The sequence below is a fragment of the Pyxicephalus adspersus genome, chromosome 1 (genome assembly GCF_032062135.1).
Source record: "Pyxicephalus adspersus chromosome 1, UCB_Pads_2.0, whole genome shotgun sequence".
NCBI lineage: Eukaryota > Metazoa > Chordata > Amphibia > Anura > Pyxicephalidae > Pyxicephalus > Pyxicephalus adspersus.
The window spans coordinates 88,211,182-88,232,049 of NC_092858.1; the positions used below are offsets into that span (position 1 = coordinate 88,211,182).

Genomic DNA, 20,868 nt, shown 5'->3' on the forward strand with positions numbered 1-20,868 from the left:
GGTTCTTTACATTACCACAATTAATTTTAAATGAAACAACTCAGATGCAGTTGAACTTCAGACTTTCAGCGTTAATTCAGTGGGTTGAACAAAAAGATTGCATAAAAAAGTGAGGAAATAAAGCCTTTTTTTAACACAATCACTTCATTTCAGGGTCCAAAAAGTAATAGGACAAAAAAAAAGACTAAAAGCTGAAAATAAAATGTTCATTTCTAATATTTGGTTGAAAACCCTTGAAACCTCCTTTTTAATGCTCTGCCACGCCTTTACTGCAGCGGCTTTCAGTTTCTGTTTGTTTGTGGGCCTTTCTGTCCGAAGTTTAGTCTTCAACAAGTGAAATGCATGCTCAATTGGGTTCAGTTCAGGTGACTGACTTGGCCATTCAAGAATATTCCACTTCTTTGCTTTAATAAACTCCTGGGTTGCTTTGGCTGTATGTTTTGGGTCATTGTCCGTCTGTATTATAAAACGCCTCCCAATCAATGTGACTGCATTTAGCTGGATTTGAGCAGACAGTATGTCTTTGAACACCTCAGAATTTAATCTGCTGCTTCTGTCCTGTGTCACATCATGGATAAACACTAGTGTCCCAGTGCCACTGGCAGCCATGCACGCCCAGGCCATCACACTGCCTCCGCCATGTTTTACAGATGATGTGGTATGCTTTGGATCATGAGCTGTTCAAAGCCTTCTTCATACTTTTTTCTTGCCATCATTCTGGTAAAGGTTGATCTTGGTTTCATCTGTCCAAAGAATGTTTTTCCAAAACTGTGCTGGGTTTTTTAGATGTTTTTGAGCAAAGTCCAATCTAGCCTTTCTATTCTTGAGGCTTATGAGTGACTTGCACCTTGCAGTGCACTCTCTGTATTTACTTTCATGCAGTCTTCTCTTTATGGTAGACTTGGATATCGATACGCCTACTTCCTAGAGAGTGTTGTTCACTTGGTTGGCTGTTGTGAAGGGGTTTCTCTTCACCATGGAAATTATTCTGCGATCATCCACCACTGTTGCCTTCCATGGACGTCCAGGTCTTTTGGCGTTGCTGAGTTCACCAGTGCTTTGTTTCGTTCTCATGATGTACCAAACTGTAGATTGTGCCACTCCTAATATTGTAGCAATTTCTCAGATGGGTTTTTTTCTGTTTTTGCAGCTTAAGGATGGCTTGTTTCACCTGCATGGAGAGCTCCTCTGACCGCATGTTGTCTGTTCACAGCAACATCTTCTGCGTGATTGTGTAAATAAAGGCACATTTGTATGCAATCTTTTTTTTCAACACACTGAATTAAAGCTTGAAGTCTGCAGTTCTACTGCACCTGAGTTGTTTTATTTAAAATTAATTGTGGTAATGTACAGAACCAAAATTAGAAAAAAGTTGTCTCTGTCCAAATATTTATGGACCCAATTGTGTGTGTGCGCGCGCACGCACACACACACACACAACCACACACACACACACACACAACCTAAAGCTGCTCATTTTATAGGAGGAAAAATATTAATGGGTACATTGAGTGCAAATACAGGAGACCAGATTAGCATACCAGAGCAACAAGCAATAGCAACTCACACAAAGTAGATTTCACTTCCTATTATTACAGAAAGAGAAAAATGGATTTTTCCATTGCTTTAATAGAAGGGAGGTTTAGGCAAGATTCAAATATCCCCAGGGATTCCCTGGTAGCAAAAAAGAGGGTTTGTAATCTCCAAGTAAATAACAGGACTGCCATAAATGTCTACTTATATACTGTTTTAGACCCCAATGGGAAAAAAACAAGCATTGTTCCACTATTGCACTAAAACATCATATTTTGTGGGGATTTTTAGTTTTACTGATCAACTCTCTAATAGGATGGTAAATAGTAGCCCAAGTGTCATCTTAACTTTCATTACACTCACCCACATGCAGGCCTCCAGCCTGACTTTTGATATGATGGTCCATAATGAAATGGCACCTTCTACAGATTCTTCGTCTGGGCATATAATTTCATCTGGATAAGGAGGTTCAGGAAAGTTGACCGAATTACATTCATAAGCAGCAAGTGTCACAGAAGCTATGTGTGGACCCTGGTAAAAAGAAAGTTACAGATTATAACATAATGTTCAGCATCTTTTTATTTTTGTATACATGGACACTGAATAAAATTCTATCAAACATGATCACATCTGCATACCTAATTTAAAGTAAACCCTTCCATTCCCCAAGCATGTAAACATTCTATTACCAACATATTCTGTTCCATCAGCTAAAAAAGAACCCCTTTACCCTAAAACATCCAATCTAAACGGACTAAATACTGATAAACAAATTTAGAATTTAACCACCAACAAAAAAACTAATCTACAGCTAACCTTTTTTGGAAATCTCTTTTGCGGGAAGCTATAACACAGAGGTAGGCAAACTGCGGCCTTTAGGCCGGATAAGGCTTAGCCAGTATTCCAGTCCAGCCTCACGTGCCCCCCCCCCCCAGTTATTTATTGTTGGATCCGGCCTATTTGATTTGTCCCTTATTGCGAGTTCCCGCAATATCATTGATATCATCGAGTTAATGCACAGTAATCCCAATTACTATGCCTAAAGACCAGAAGCAACAAGCAGCTACCAGTATCCGGAAGGTTGACCTTCTGTTGGGTTGGGAGGGTCATTAAAAACTTGCATCAAAACAAATTTTCCTCAGTGAAGTTTACTTTATGCTCATAGTGGGATTTTCCAAATTTACCTATATTACATGCCAATCCTTTAACAAACTTTATTTTTTGTATTTCCCCTAACTCTTTTATTGCTAGAGGTAAGTGAATTGATTTACAATCAGTGAAAGTATGGTGAATGTTTTTCAGATTCATCACTTTTTTTTATATACATATAATGATAATAATCAAGGTGTTCTCAAATCCAGGCAAAAAAGATCTGCGCATGAAAAGTCAAATTGAAAAATTAAATTTGATGACAAGATTCTTCGTATTTGCTCTATTTGCAACTAAATCAGCTGATTTCATTTCTGTAAACTGTTTCTGACAATTATTTAGAACAAACATATTACAATAAACATAAAGTCAGTTATTCATATTAGTCTTTATCCCAAAGGAGATATAAATGTTCTACCACCTAAAGGTAAATACAAATACCAAATGTTACATTTAAAATAATTTTGGGTTGCAGACAGAACACCAAGAAGAAAAGCAGCACATTCTGCAAGAAATGGTTTACCAAATGGACAACTTTATAAATCATAATCCTATTTAGCATGACACCTTAAAACTTACCTAACATATAATAATTATGTACATTGCTGAGCTCTTTCCAAAGAATAGCAAATTACCTGGATGATCTTTTGTTTCAAAAGTTTCAGTCAACCACCTAAAACAAGCATGTACAAAACTGGGTGATATGTTTCCAGACATTGGCTGAACACTTGAGCTCATTCTTGGTCAGAGGATAAAGAACACCAACCAGCCAAGCTGTATATTTTAGAACCAGATCAATGCAATGGCAAAGTACATAATCTTTAGTGTAGGTCCACGGTATTGCACGTTCAACACAAATGTTGCAAGTATTTAAATTCTTTAATATAGAATTAGGACATTCAACTACTCTATCTACACATTTAGGCCAACACGACTTTCAAGCGGTCAACTCTCAAGGTGCATTTCGATGCCAAGCACGTGCACACATACAGAGACTACACAGCGGATGAGCAGAAGACTGAGGCTGCTCGCTTGCAGTCACGATTGGATAAAACCTTTCCTTAGACACCTTGTTTCTTCTGGCCTAATGTGCCTTCTTGACCTCCTGAAATGGCCTAGTAGTCCAAAAAGTTTGCCGACCCCTGCTATTATTGTTTTAATAAATGGCCCTGTTATAACACATGGCAGTCACATGACAGGCTATGATGTCTTTGAAATGGGACTATATTGAAAGTCTGGATTTGGCTTCCCTGTGTTGTGTGAGCAACCAGGGTGTCAGCAGTGGCCTAGGAGGCTAATAACTAGGTTTCTGAAAACAGAATAGAGAAGGCTTTTTGATAACAGATTAAGCATTGGCTAACAGTTTATAAGTCAAATGATTCTAAATGTAACGCTAAAAAAAATTATTTTTAGTTTTGTAAGCAATGAACCAGCCAACTAGTTTAGTTTATTATCACAATCATATATCTAGAATTTTACTGTGTATGTGTGCACGGCTTTAATATTTTCAGGTGTCAATGACAGCTGAGATTAAAATGGCAAAACACTTATTCTTAGTGTATGCAATACTGAAGCCATGACAAGACCATAAACAGCTTCCCAAAAAAATCCCTTGTTAATGTAAATAATGTATTTTTTATATTATAGTGTAATAATGTAACAAATTGGAGGTCCAATTTATCAGTTCACCATGAACTAAAAACTGATTTTAAGGTTATAGAAACAAAGTTGGAAAATATCAGTGTTCTTCCTGTTTAATTTTACCCAATGAAAAAAAATGTTTGATGCTAGGAAAAATGGTAGTACGCTATTGGGAACCAATTTATCCAAGCATTTGCATGCAGCTTCGGAGGATTCCAGGGGGTTCCTGAAAGTGTCAAGTCGCTTCTATCCACAAAGTCAAGTTTTCTCAACTTTGTGGATAGAACTCCACTGAACTGCACAACAAAGTCAGCATAGTAGTTGAAGAGGGGTGGTTGGGAATGTCTAACAGCATAGCATTTAGCTAAAATCTAAAAGTATTATTATTATAGTATTTATTAATGCATATACACAAAAAAAGCATGATTAAAAATAAGATTTTCGGTTGACTATGCCTGCCTACATGTACTGAGAAGATCTGAATTAGCATAAAAAAGGTTCTCCATATATGTATATATAAAATCTTTTGTCATTTTCCTCTAGTGATGTACTGGAGAGGGAGTGCACAAAAGATTTTTCAGGGTGTCCAGTACTAGGAATTCATATAAGCTGATCACCCACTGTCACCAGAAAAATTGTAAAAAGTAATGGTCTAGTTATTAGTCACCCTAATATTTAAAATACATTGGTATTTAAATATATTTAAATACATTGGTAGGTATAAAAAAAAATCTGGAATTTTCAAAAATCTCCTTCACTCCTGAGGCCCAGAGGTTTCCGGATTTTTGAAAATTCCAGATTTTTTTTTATACTAACCTCCACACAAAGACCAACCTTCTTCTTGCAGCACTGCGGATATCTGGCACAGTTTCAGGAAGAAGGCAGCAGGAACGCAAATGCGTTCCGAAATTCATGCCGAGAAACTGAAGGATCCGGATTATCGATGGCCGGATTTTCAAATGCCAACCTGTATTATACTTTTGTATTAGAAGATTTGTCTTGACAATTTACTCAATCATAGTAATATATATTAATCCCCAGAGGAATGAAACTTTCTCTTCAGAGGATCATAACTTTTGTGAAGGTGCCTAATAGTTAAAATTAGATGCAACAAAACAATTTTCAGTTCATTAACTAGAATGAAAGGTAACTTGTTACTAAACTTACAGTAATAAAAAAAGTTAGTGTAAGAAAAACATAAGTAAAATAGATGTTTTGTTAAGTACATTTTTTTTTAACCTAATGATCTTCCATTGCAGACAGTCCTCCCCCCATTACACATTCTCCTACAGTTTTATGAACCACAAGCACAGGGGGGGTTTCAAATACATAACAAAGAAGCAGAGCTGCCAGTATTTAAAAATAATTTCCTGGTGAGTCAATGCTTAACTGTACTGAGATACAACAAGAGAACACTACATCCACCCATTCAAGCCAATGGGGAAATCTCCTGCAGGCTCGATGCTGAGACTCTTACCATTCATTTTCTCAGATTGAGTAAACAGGAACAACCCATAAGTATGCATATACAATGAAATCGCAATTTAAAAAAGGTTTACTTTGTGTCACAGAATATCTCATGACAAAAATTTGGACAATGATTGGAGCAATGGTCAATAGACCTAGAATATTACAGCTCAGGTTCAGTTTTTCTGTATCAGGAACAGATTGATCTCTATGGATTGCTTGAATAGGAGAAAAAAAAACACTTGTTTTTCTTTGGATCACAACTAATAAATAACTACTGAGTAAATATATACACAGAATGGCAGATTGTAATTTAGAAGTATATCTTTTAGCCATCTATAACTAGGTAAAATATTTATCTCCTTTCTTTGCTGTGAAAAGAAGCTGTAATCTAAATCTGGTACCCCAAAGCATTTCTTATATCCATTAACTACATTTTTCATATATCCTACAAATGTGCTTGTACTAGTATGTGCTAGCAATCCAAGCCACTGGAATATAAATTCTTCAGGCTTCATAGACACCATAACCACCGTTGTGTTTCCAGCCCCCTATCAGTTCAATAAACACACTGACCCAGGCTACATCTTGCAAATGGTAAGGTGGGCTTTAAAACTACACTGACTGACTGTAAATATTATAAGGTATCTGTTCAGAAGCATAAATTCAAATATAATCTGCATACGCTCCTAATCCAATAACCAAAAGTCAGAAAAGCTTTGCATGGGAACAAAATGATTGTTGAACACAAATGCTTTAGATTGCATGATGCAAAGATTTAGTTGTGTACTTAAGTCTTTAACCTAAAAATGATTGTAAAATGAAAAGATTAATGTATAAGTAGTTAAAAAAATATATACATGAGCATACACGTCTCAGTGAACTGACCACAAATTTTTTATAATTATCGTATTATATTATAATATTATAATAGGGGATGCAGCATTTCTAACATTCTGCTATGGTTATAATAAATGGTCATTTTATACACAAATTTTGCATAAAGGAATTTTTTAAATAACTTTCCATCTTAACTTGATCCACCTAGTCCACCTCTTCAGCCTCCTTGTTGTGGCTCCCTTCGGCTGCTACATACAGATAACGACACGATCGTTCAAAGATATTGTACACACGTATATATACACACACACACACACACACACACACACACACACATACACTCACATACACAATACAGCCTGTATCGATCGAACGTTCAATCATCGCTCATGCTCAGAACATGCACGATCACTGAATGAACGACCGTACACGCGATAGATGGTCAACGATCGTCGTCCAATCTGATCCGCCGGTCCGGTCGTTCATTTCCAACGACTATCCTCGTTCGTCGGCTACTTTTTTTACAAACAATTTTTAGCCAATCGGTCGTTCGTCATTCATTTCCACTGATAAAAATTGGACGTGTGTACGCAGCTTAACCAAGGTCAATATCTGGCGACATATCTGATAAATTCCAACCACAAATTTCCATTTGATTTGGAAATGGCTAGGTTTATAATTGTATGTACAAAACATTGATACTAACAACACACATGTCATCTAGAGTACCTGCTCACACAAGAGAAAGAAAAAGTGCAAAATGCAGACAAAAGAAACAATGTTTACAGAACAGCCAAGATTCAAAAAGGAGGGAGCCTGTTGCTGGAGAGGGAGATAAGTAATTGTGAATGTAATGTATCAGCAGTCTTACAAGGTTATGTTACCCTCAAGTAGGGATAATAATGTGCTTATTACAAGTCCCAGCTCTACTTCCAGTAACAGGTCTTGGTGGCTATTATTCCAGTTGAGTCAGAGCCAGTAAAAACAGAATGTGAAAACAGCAAGTCATAAGACTAAAAGACTTACAGTGCAAAACACAGGATAGAAGGAAAACACTATCCCTTATTTCACAAATGCAGCTGTACAAGCCAACTATACAAACTAAAACTTTGCAATGATCACTCTGCAGCATAACAAACACAGACATCAGGACATTAACTGGCTGGAATGGAAAGTTACAATTATGGCAACCCAAGAAACCCTAAACCCTGAGAGATAAAAAGCCACATCTGGGTTTAAACTTTTACACAGCAGATGTATCAATTTAAAATATTTATTTTTACCTACCTATTTAACATTAGTTTGTCTTAGTATATTTTGGAACCAGGATTAAGAGCTGAGCTGCCTGTCAACTACTAGATTTTACTTTGGTTACATATGCCTCTGACTTCAAACACCCCATACAGTATCAAATACAAACAACATAGTTTTATATTATCTCATCACCTATTCCAAACAACACTGCTATTTGCTCTATTTAATTCTGGTAAATATGCCAGTGAAAGCATTTTGTTATAGCGGGTGATAAGTTGAAAAAAAGAAGATAAGAGATAAAATAATAGGAGGAGAAAGTATTATGTAGTTCTAACACATTTTCTGTTTGAATGCCACAATGTTGCTCCTTTATGGATGACGAATGGTGAGTTAGCATTTTATCAGCTGGCAAAGTTGTCTTCAGCTCTAAGAACACATCCCTTACGCAGAACAAGTAATCCTAAATAAGGTGCCAAATAAAACATTTCACAGTTAAGCCAGTAAAATGCCTATAATCTACGTCTGAGTAGTCAAGTTCTCCTAACTGTGACCGATTCTATTAAATCTAAAAAGAAAACAATGTGCTGTGCTTACTGTGAAGAACACATACAAGGGCTCTCAGACAAAACCCACCCACCACCATCACAAGGAGTCAATAGATCATGTGCCTGTTTTTGGACAACTTCAGCCAGCTGTCCTAAATGAAGTCAGAGCGATTTCATCCTATGGTTTGGCAGAATGAGCAGAATTTGCTTTAGGACATCTGCTTCTGCTAAAGTTCAGTTTAAAAAGCCACAGTTTCATCCTCCTAGAGTCAGCTTTTAGTACCTGTTGCCAAACCCTATATAGAGAACTGTTTGACCAAATAAAGTCTTATTTTAATGGTTTGTGGAAAGTTCATTTTTTTTATATACATCATGTGATTGCTAATAAGGCTGATCCTTTCTTGATGATATAAATATATAAATATACCCAAAAACTGTATAAATAACCGTAGGTTTGTTCTTAAGTTGAGTTTGTATGTAAGTCAGAACATGTACATTTTGTTTTTTAATAAATGCAATTAGGACAGATTATTACGCAGTGTGGTGTCAGTTATTGTATAAAATAATCACTGTGAGTTAATCACAAACAAAGCAAAAAAAAAATTGTTATGGAGCCTTGACATTCATTATAATCTGGAGCAAATTGTGCTTTTGATATACAAAAAGAAACAACTGCAGAGTTTGTCTTGGTCATTAAAGAGTTACAAGAGGCTACAGAAAGAGCTCACCACCCTAAGATCAACCACAACCTCAGCTGTGTTTAGCAAAAGATTTCATCTGCAAGTCAGGTAAACCGCCCTTCCCCCCTATCAAGCCTCAGTCCTGAACAAGGTGAGCTGGGAAGCCCTGTTTGTATCTAGGAGTCGTCCGTATGTCGGATGTCCCTATATATATATATATATATATATATATATATATATATATATATATATATATATATATATATTTGAATTTTGGAGTGCATTTTCAATTCAAGGACTGTAGTACTCTGTTTGGCCACTTATGTTTTGATGGCGCTGTTCTCCAGAAACACCTGTTAGCTTGTTTGCTACAATAAATACACAATATACAACTGTGCCACATGTCCGTGGGTGCTGCGAGAGGAAGGCTGCTCTGTGTGTGGAGGCGAGTATAATCTTCAAAAACCAGGCACTCCTCATGTCCGGAGGTTGCCGGGTTTTTGATTGTCAACTGTATGGTGTGTGTGTGTGTATATGTGTATATATATATATATATATATTTTATACATACATACACACACACATATACTGTATATATACATACACACATACTGTAAATATACATATATACATACATACATACACACACACACACACACACACACCAGTGGAATAGTTCTTTCAACATCCAGAATTTTCTATCCAGGTGATCATTCCTAATGAAGTAATGTTTTAGATATGACTATCTGATAAAAAATGATCATGCTAAGAAAGATGAAATACAACTCCTACAATTACAAAAACACGGACTAAAATCTGATCATATGCCAAAAATAAAAGGAGAAATACGATAAGACCTGAATGTTTCAGCAAACTAATGCAGCAGATGTTATTGTCTGAGAGATTGGATTGTAACAAGCAGGGTAATATTCCAATCATTTTTCAACAGGGACATACACCTAGGTTTGTGAATAAAATATAAATTGAATATATTATGAGCAAATACAAAAACACAATTTCACATATTAACCATTTAACGATTTGATCATAGAGCAAAGAATATGTGTGTTGGATGTCGGAAGATTTTATTTTAAACACTTATGTTGATGTAAAACTAAAAAGTACTGAAATTTGGAAGCAGATCAGTCAACAATATCGCCTGTAGGCAAGCAGATCACATTCCGATTACTGATTTAACAGTAAAGATCAATGCACTGACAGCTTTTAAACTACAGCCTTATGCCTATACAAATAACAGTAAACAGCATAGTAGTGACATCACCAAAATGTCACTCCAAATCTGAGACTAGCAGTCAGGAGCAGCAGTGCCTTAGATCTCACACTGCAAATTTACAAAAGGTTAGATTTCAGGATATTGCTTACAAACAAAATAACCTTCCTCTTTAAAATTGCAGATCTTCCTTTTTTAAAAATTTAGATCCCCTTTATTATGTAATTAGCCAATTAAATCAAAGTCCCAATTAAAACAATAAGGGCCCTATTTATAAATGATTTTACATTGAGAACACTGCAGCCCACCCAATTCCTGACAATTACAGTGATTGAAAGAAGTATTTGATCCCCTGCTGATTTTGTATGTTTGCCCTCTGACAAAGAAATGACCAGTCTATATTTGTAATGGTAGGTTTATTGTAGCTGTGAGAGACAGAATAACAACAAAAGAACCCTCAAAAACCCAGTGCTCAAAAGTCAGAGCTTGATGTGCATTGTAATGAGTGAAATAAGTATTTGATCCCTTCGCAAAAGATGACTTAGTACTTGGTGGCAAACCCCTTGTTGGCAGTCACAGAGGTCAGACGTTTCTTGTTGGCCACCAGGTTTGCACACATCTTAGGAGGGATTTTGTCCCACACCTCTTTGCAGATCCTCTCCAAGTCAGTAAGGTTTTGAGGCTGATGTTTGGCAACTGGAACCTTCAAATCCCTCGACAGATTTTCTATGGGATTAAGGTCTGGAGACTGGCTAGGCCACTCCAGGACCTTCATGTGTTTCTTCTTGAGCCACTCCTTTGTTGCCTTGGCCCTGTGTTGTGGGTCATTGTCATGATAGAATACACAACCACAACCCATTTTCAATACCATGGCTGAGGAAAGGAGGTGCTCACTCAAGATTTGACGGTACATGGACCTGTCTATTGTCCCTTTCGATTCGGTGAAAGTGTCCTGTCCCATTAGCAGAAAAACACTCCCAACGCATAATGTGTCAACCTCCATGTTTGATAATGGGGATGGTGTTCTTTGGGTCATAGGCAGCATTCCTCCTCCTCCAAACCCGGCGAGTTGAGTTGATGCCAAAAAGCTCAATTTTGGGCTCATCTGACCACAACACTTTCACCCAGTTCTCCTCTAGATCATTCAGATGTTCATTGGCAAACTGCAGACGGGCCTGTACATGTGCTATCTTGAGCAGAGTTACCTTGTGGGCTCTACAAGATTTCAGGCCTTAACGGCGCAGTGTGTTACCAATTGTTTTCTTGATGACTATGGTCCCAGCTGCCCTGAGATCATTAACAATCTTGCTGGTTGATAGGGGATCAAATACTTATTTCAGTCATTACAATGAACATTAAGTTCTGACTTTTGAGGGTTTTTGAGGGTTCTTTTTTTGCTATTCTGTCTACAATACACCTACAATAAACCTACCAATTTTTTAAATATAGACTGGTCATTGCTTTGTCAGAGGGCAAACATACAAAATCAGCAGCGGATCAAATACTTCTTTCCCTCACTGTATGTGTACTCCAGGAAAATGTGCAGAGGGAGAGAGAGAGAGAGAAGTGAAATGAAGCACCTGTTTTTCTTACCTTTAAAACCTTTCTTTTAGTTTGGTCAAACCACTGGAGAACACTGGAGAACCAAGCACACTGCCGAGTTTTTTTGTTTTATTTTTTATTTTAAACAAGAAAAATCAGCACTGAAGTGACTCAATCAGTGAGCTAAAAATAAAAGCTTGTATCCTTGAAAAACAAGAAACCAATATAAAACTTTCAAATTTCGATTATGACAATTTCCCTTTCAAAATTCAGAACAGATTCTATAGTACTAGTGTTGTTAGAAACCAATGTAAAGCATAACACAAGTGGACATTCCATTAAAAAAAGCTTAACTTGTAGATCTGTAATCATTGTGAGTCAGACTTAGACTATGTTATACAGATGCCTAAAAGAAGCAACAATCTCTTGTGCCAAAAGCATAGGGAAAAAAACACTTTAGTACAAAACCAAAACTATCCAGTGATACCATCATCTTAAACTCATCCGGACACCTGGAAGGTCATTTATACCTTTATCTAGTCAAAGATGTATTGACTTTTTTTGACTTGGGTCCATTTAAGTAAAGTAGTCTTTGGTGATATACCAAGTCTTTCAAATAACTGTAGTCTCCATATATATCATAGAAATGTAGGCATTTACACCTGGTAATCCTTAAAAAAAAAAAAAACTTCCTTTCCCTCACTCCATTGTATCCATGAGGGGAGCCAAGGCTGGCACCCAAGTTGGACCTCAGACATATCTCCTAATCTTCATTACATAATTGATAGCATTTGAAGCTTACAAAAGAAAGATAAAATTATGCTTTAGGCTCACCTCACATGAAGTGACAAGATTTATTATCAACTTGTATCTATAGAAGAATGCTGTATTTCCAGCAAGATGAACAGGTATGTTCCATACTTGTTCAAATCTTCTTAGGATGCAAAATGTTAACTAATGTAATTGTCTGATCTACAGACTGATAACTTGTAATACTTTACACTACATGTTTTAGATTTAAACATTTTTTGAACTTTAAAAAGACTTTCTTACTAAAAGGAAGTCAGAGAAAAGTGCCAATCAAGAACGTTTCCAGTAAACATTCAGCCTTTCTAACCCAAGAAGCAGCCTGGAAGGCTGTGAAATATGTTTGAGATTACATCTCCAGTTGAACACCCAACAACAAACACACACGTACATAGATATTTTAAATACCAACTTTTGTCACACTTAATGTTTAACTACAGCTTTATAAAACTAAAAGATGTTTTAAGTAACATTAAACTTGTAACTGATTTGGTTCCATTTGTAATTTGGTGACTATGTTGATACCCATTACATTTAACAGAAAACTGTACAGAGAAAATATATATCTAAAGAAGATCCTAGGGAAACCCTAGTATAAATAGTAACGTCCCATCCCAATAATAATCAGAATGAAAAAATGCCAAAAGATATGGGAATTTAAGGCATCAAAAAAAATACATTATATAAAAAAAATTTTTATAATTAAGCTGCGTACATACTTCCAATAATTATGGTTGGAAACAAACGTCAAACGACCGGAAATCGTTCACAAAAAAGGTGACCAACGACACCAATGAACGAGGATTGTCGTTGGAAATTAACGACAGTCACGGAGGATCTGATTGGCTAATGATCGTTCGCTATCTATTGTGTGTACGGTCGTTCAGTGATCCTGCATGTTTCTGTAATACATTTTCTCCTTTCCATGTCACTCCCTGCATCGTTCAAACAATTGTATCTAACGTGTGTACACTATTGGTGGATTATATTAGAACGATCGTATTGTTACAGCATGTACAGAATTGTGCACAATACAATCGTGCATAATGGTTGATCGGTGGTAATCGTTCGTTTTCTGATAATTATTGGAAGTGTGTACCTAGCTTTATTTATAACTTTAAAACATACAAGTGCATGTGTCATCATATCAAAGGGGCAAGGTCCTGATCATTCTATTTTCTTCTCCATCCATCAGGAGCATACTACTTTAAATATTCCTTTTTTTCCCCCACGTCCCTTTACTGTCCTTTTGCTTTCTGGGAGTCCTGCGGCTGCTGCAATCTGTCTGCGATCCATGTGTCAAGTTTATACATTTGTATTTTCATTATACGGACTATTCTATATGTGACTATTATATATATAAATTATAGTGGTATTTTTGTTATAGATTTTTGTTTTCTACATTAGGACCTTAATCATTTCTTGAAGAAGCAGACTAGATCTGTGAAACACGTCAAATTGTGATGGATATGAACAACGGACTACAATTTCTCCTAAAATAAATATCTATATTACTACATAAGCTTGTGAACTTCGAATATTAACTTAGATATGTACATTCCTGTCCAACACTAATCCAATGTTTAAATATATAAAAAAAATAAAGTATTTTTTAAGAAAAGTATTTAGTCGATGCCTTTAAAGTCTCATGTCTTTTGTCATATATTTTCATTTAGGGAATATATGTGGGGTGACAGCTCTCCCTTTAAAAATGTTAATTTCCCTACTGATATACTGATCCCCATGTTGTATAACTTTTTGGCCATTTGTTAAATTTTTAGCTAGTTTTGATTTCTCTTTGACTTGTTTCATGCTAACTGTTTCAGGCTACCTGACCCCTAATGCAGGCAGGCAAGTAGCATTTTCAGGAGTTTGTCAGTGATGGTTACTTCCATTTTTCGCAGTAGAAGTTTTTTCTAATAAAATCACTAAAATAAATATATTTACAGTGTGATTAATAGCTACGGAAACATATTTGTGGAAACAATTTATAGCGCTTATCTACCCTGCCATTTTGAAAATACAAAGCTGGCCATACATGGGCTAGACAGATCGTAAAGATCTCCACTAACATTTCCTCCATATTAGTCCAAATGTGTGCAGTGAATCAATTAGATATTATGCAGACATGTTTAAACAAAGAGGACACATCCCAGTTCCCATACTGACTCACCTGAGAAACATTTACTTGCCACACTTGGACTGGAGACCCACTGGAGCCTGCGGTTAGGTTGGAATGTGATTTGCTTTAAATTCCACAGTGATTTATAAATGGAACCAGGCAATGACTGATCATTAGGATGACTGGCATAAGTCAGGCTGTCTGACTCGCCCCCAATGCTTACATGCTTAGACTAAATAGTAAGTTGTATTACATCGGTGTGTACATGGTTTAGTCTGTTAGCATTCCACCAATACAAGAAATACTCTAATATTGGAATTCACATGCCTTCAAAAGAACAATTCATTTCAAGAACAGAGCAGGAAGAAATACTAAAACCAATGATAAGTAAGGGTCAATAAATTGAATGATTTAACAGTGGAGTACCAAATACATTGAAAAGCCTGCCACATAATATGACATTTTATTACATAAATTAAACCGAGAAGAAGGATCAAGAACTACATTTAATCCCCCAATGTTATTACCTAAATGGACCAAAATCACTAAAATCTACAGAAAAATACAGACATTTTGACATTATTTATTATGATGTGGCCTGAATATTAGTAAACAATATTATTAATGATAGAAAATTGCCTATTCTTAACACCTAAATATTCAACTCCCTTTTTTAAGTTTGTTTTTTTATACAAGTATCAGTCAAATCAGGGAACCAGTTTGATCACTTAGTATTAAAAATGGAGCAGGAAAACAATGCTAGCTCAATCAAACAATGTGTACACTTACACCCTTCACAGTGAGCACAAAATCTGTAAAACAATGGCTTATAGATATATATATATATATATATATATATATATATATATATATATATATATATTACACCATACAAAATGCAGTACAAAAAAAACAAAAATAATAAAAAAAAATACCCAGCTTCTAGAAATAACTATAGCTCAGCTGTTACAGTTTCCTACACAGTCCATATTTATATCCAAACATGTTTAATGTATACAACACTTCAGAAAACAGAGTGAGAAGGTTAAAAGTGAAGTTGTGGTTTATATTTTATGGAGTTTTAGGAATATTCCATAATTGATGTAAAACTGTTGGGAGGATTACTTACTATGGAATGCATTGTGGTGGACTAATGCATTGCAATAGGATTATGTGATGTGTGTCATTTGTCAGAACAGTTAATATTTTCATTCATGTGGCATTTTTTCAAATCCAATCAGTGATTAAAAAAACGGGAAAAGGTCTCCAAAGGAAAACTAGAAATCTGATATATTGGTAGTGACATATATATATATATATATATATATATATATATATATATATTTATTTATTTGTTTGATTATTAAAACAATACTGCTTTTTTCATTTTTACAATTTCCAAACAATATATATTCTTATACAACATGAAATCATCCAAGCTTGGTGATGCTACTGCTGTGTATTTTGTAGGGCTTGCCTGTTAAAAGCAAACCATCATCAATAAAACCATTTTTAGTATAAAAAAAAGGTATATTATTTATTATATGTATTAATACTGTGGTATAAGAGGAAACTTACATTATTTAAAGTAGAAGTAAGTTTACTGTATAATTTTAACAATAATGGTTTTCAACATTTAAAACAGCAGCTTTTAATAAAATAATATCTGGTGATCCTACAATGAAGGTTTTTGGTCAGGTTCCTACTATTATAGGGGAACAACTCTCTCCTAGGTCTGAGCCTGCATAGTCACGGGTGCTCCTTGTGCCCAACCCCCAAGGGGTGTTGTATATGATACTTAATAACTAAAATTTTAATTGTTTATGAATGATAGTCAGTGCTTAATTCTGAGCAATACATTATCTCTCTCTCTCATATAGCTTTAGCATTAATAAGCTCGTGTTCTATTAAACTTGTGACACTGTTTATTCTAGCTTAAAGTCACTCCCTATGTATGTTCTGCACAATACTAAAGCCAATAAAAGAAATCTCGGAAAAAGCATTTATGAATTAGCATTGCTGGTCTTTCCCAATTAACTTCTGAAAATACAAGTTGCTTGGCTGCCTTGCTTAATCACTGACCCAGTACACGTACGCCATTTTACTTCAGTATGATCTGCATGTCTTTCCTATGTCCGGGAAGCTACGACCATTCATTCATTTAAACATAATATATCTTATCTATAAAATCAGAAGGATACCAAACAATTCAAATGCAAAGTAAAATCAGATAAAAACCCAGGTCTCACAACCTACTGGGAAACTAAAGAATCATTTCCATAGGAGGTAAAAAGAGTGTAACACAACCCCCAGCCCCCAGGCATCCCACTGCCAGGAAATGGGTGACTCACAGCACACTCATCTCTGTAGTCATTGTGCCATCAGCCACCAAAGACAAAAGACCAGAGGGTTATATTATACCACTGCCTTGCTTCCATAATGATCCAGCTATCAAAAGAACTTTCATTGTTATAGAAAATACATAAAACCCTCATGCTGAATCACGATTTGCCGTTAGGTGTCTTTCAGCACACATACTTAAAATCCCATGAATGATGAATGACTTTGTATAGTACTAATGAGTACTGACTGCTCTTTATAGAGGCTTATAATCCTATCAGACCAGAAAGTCTTAAGTTATTTTCAAATGTTTCCTGGTTCTTTTCTTAGCAAATATGTCAAATGTGGTGTTACTGATGGCAAGGTTCATCGGTTATTCATCTGATCAAGTGATGCATAAGAACATAGCAGATCATGGCGGGAACACAGCACAAGACTATGTGTAATATAGGAATCCACCAGGAACACTGGAGTCTGGGTTCAAACAATGCCATGATGTCCTTAACCATAAAACCACCTAAAACTTTACTATATACTGTTCCAAAACACAGTTTGCAAAGTGCAATGACGGAATAACATTCCAGGTAAAGCAAAGCTCTATTTCAATTGCACTAAGGATCAGCATAGACTTTATGTTAAAACATTCAACACAGTTCTAATGGTCTGTTTGCAATCTTTTCTTCAATGTACAGTGAGCTGTGCGTGTTGTATTATGCTGGGTATCACAGCATACCCCAAGCTGCTGGGAAAGAATGAACTCCTATCTGCATGAGAGGGTTTTATATTCCAGCCTGGGTTATTAAGATGGCTGAAGAATTTAGAACCCACAGAGGACGAGGTGAAGATGGCAGCTCCCTCAACAGAGCGAGGAGAGACAAGTGAATTTAAAAAACTTGCAGGTAAGTTTATTTTGTTGCAGATAGGATTTTGACAGTCCATTCTGCAATAAACAAACCTGTCTACTCAGCTTTAAAGGAAGCTGACAAATTCTTGCCTGCTGAGATGAGGGATTGCAGACAAAGTTACTGAAGCTGCAAATTCACAAAAGTGTATGTTAGGCTTTTTTTTTTCCTTTTTTTTTGGTTTGTAATACTATCTGGGTATCTGGGGGGAGAGAAGATTTGTTACGTACATGAACACATAAGCTGATATGGGTTCCAGCCTGCCCTATTCTACTGGAAAAAAACATTTTTATTCATGCCTGTTTTTTATCTGTCTGTTGAAACTGTTGCCACCAAAAATGTTAGGAAATAAATCCATTACACCAGGTAGTAATAAAAAAACAACAAAGGTTCTAAACCTAATACAAAAACATAGTTTCCCGTACAATAAAGTCTGTGCTTTTGTCCCAGGCGATTCCTTTTCTTGGAATCGCCGATTCTTCTATTGGTTACCCAAGTGTTCAGGGCAATACTTTTTACCTAAGTGATGGTGCTGCCTCCCAGAGGTGAGCCCGTGACAACCTGGGCTAGAAAAAACTGGGTTAAATTATGCTGAAGTCAGTTGACCCAACAAGACTAAAGGCAGGAAAAATGAGTGCAGGGACAGAGGGTGGTAATAGCAATTATCTGCTAATGTACCGTTTTGTTTTTACATTAAATCTTGTCTAGAGTTTTGATTTTAACGATTATTATTATTATTATTAATATACTACTATTAAATATTTCTGATAGAAAATGCATAAAAACATCATCCTTTATGAAATGTAAACAGAAAATGAATAATCATTAAAACCAGACTTCAGTGAATTACCTAAACCAGGGCTTTTTCCCATGCTATTCTGCACCCATGACACGCTCATTTCCTGTGCAGTGCGTCTGACTCATGTGTTTGGACACATTACTGCAACCTATACATTCTTTTTTTCCACTTAATATGACCCCAGCAGATGCTTAATCCATTACAGTACAATTCATGTTCTATAATTAGAAAATGAGAGTATGGCAAACTGGGACAAGCTTTTTTAGTTTGCTTTTTATCTAAATGCTACCATGCTGTTAAAAAAGAGATATATAACAATGGTGCTTGGCTCTGGTCATCAGAAGACAGCAAAAGATGACATTTTTCTGTTGTAGTCATAATCAGATTCGATCACTAGTATCCACATACTTCATATTCCATGGTAAATTCCTAAAAAAAACAGCAACATGGGGTTGCCTATGCGGTCTTGGCCATTAAAGGTGCAAACCACTGGTATGTTACTATTCTCCAAGCAGTAAAGCACTCACCTGGAACCAACAGGCAACAGTGTAGCAGGCAGAGATTTTTTAGATAAAACAGGGTTATGTAAGGGAATATCTAAAACGTTTAAATTATTTACAGCATAGCTAAGCAGGTTTAGATGATCCTGTGTTATGATAGAAAATCTACACATGAAATAGTTCCCATAACCTAATGACATTGGGTATGCTAAAGAAATGTGTATAATAAACACCTATACTTGTTTATTAAATAAAATTATCTGAACTGCTGGGATTTGCAACTACTTCTGGTCTACATGCAAGCAAAACAGTGCAACTCAGAGAAACATCACATAAAATAGTGAGCCGGAGCAAAATGACTAGATGACAGATTTAGGGTAACTCTAACTGCTGAAAATCAAGTACTTGATTGAGGGTGAGTGGTCTCTGAGTGATCTAAAAGACAGCAGTGTAAGCACTTTTATTTGCAGACTACAAAGCTGCCAGAGGATGACATGTCCCCATGACAAATCATGGGGAGGGACAAAAACTTCATTAATCTGAAAATAAAATGCAGCTGGGCACAACTAGTCATATTCATTTTATCAGACAGTTACAAGGCAGCCCTGTGGTCTGGAACATTTTTGAACTATTAATAAAGACATAAAGTGAAAAGTATGCTATAATTAAACTGCACCACAGGATTAAATCACTAAAAATCCTATTTTGTTCAGGAGACTTTTAATCACACAGTGCCTTGAGATTAACCTCTTTCTGGACACATTTAACATACAGCTTTCAAACAAGAGAACGGTTACTAATGATTAATGTTAAATTACTGAATGATTACAAATCCCCTATGTAGTTTAGGATGAAGGACACAAGCCAGTTTCAAACACTATACTGGCATAATAGCTTAGAGTGTGACGCCACCAGGTGGCAGTGACGATTAGTTCACCCATATCAAGAAAAGGATTTTACGAGAAGTGTAGTCACCGTTTTATTGTTTTTTTACAGATTACAAAAATATACCCAAGAAACCAAAACTACTAAACTACTTTAAATCTTACAGAGTATTAATCAATATATACCCTGTTTCCCCGATGATAAGGCATCTCCATCAAATAAGCCACCCCCCGATTTTTGCTCAAACAATTAAAATAAAGCACCCCCCGCAAATAAGACATCCTCCGATACCTGATACTGTGTGCCTCTGTGTGACTCCTCGATGCTGGCTGCAGTGCAGAGTGAAACTGAAAGTAACTTCAAAAGACAAGCAAGTTGCTGATCCCTGCCCTAACAGAGTCTGTTACCGGGCGAGTCAGTGATCATAAGGGCACAATGAATGGCACATACGGTAGTGATCAGAAGGGGACAATCAATGGCACATACGGTAGTGATCAGAAAGGGGACAATCAATGGCACATGAGTGATCAGAAAGGAGACAATCAATGGCACATACGGTAGTGATCAGAAAGGGGACAATCAATGGCACAGAGTGATCAGAAAGGGGACAATCAATGGCACATGAGTGATC

The 20,868-nt window shown here is 36.1% G+C and overlaps 1 protein-coding gene across 1 annotated transcript in view; it reads right to left on the reverse strand.

The window, feature by feature from the left end:
- VMP1 (vacuole membrane protein 1) overlaps positions 1-20,868 on the reverse strand; it is a 98,258-nt gene that overhangs the window by 54,946 nt on the left and 22,444 nt on the right. The window contains exon 7 of the mRNA XM_072417305.1: positions 1,897-2,064. Coding sequence (XP_072273406.1) covers positions 1,897-2,064 — 168 coding nt within the window. The remainder of the gene's footprint in view (positions 1-1,896; positions 2,065-20,868) is intronic.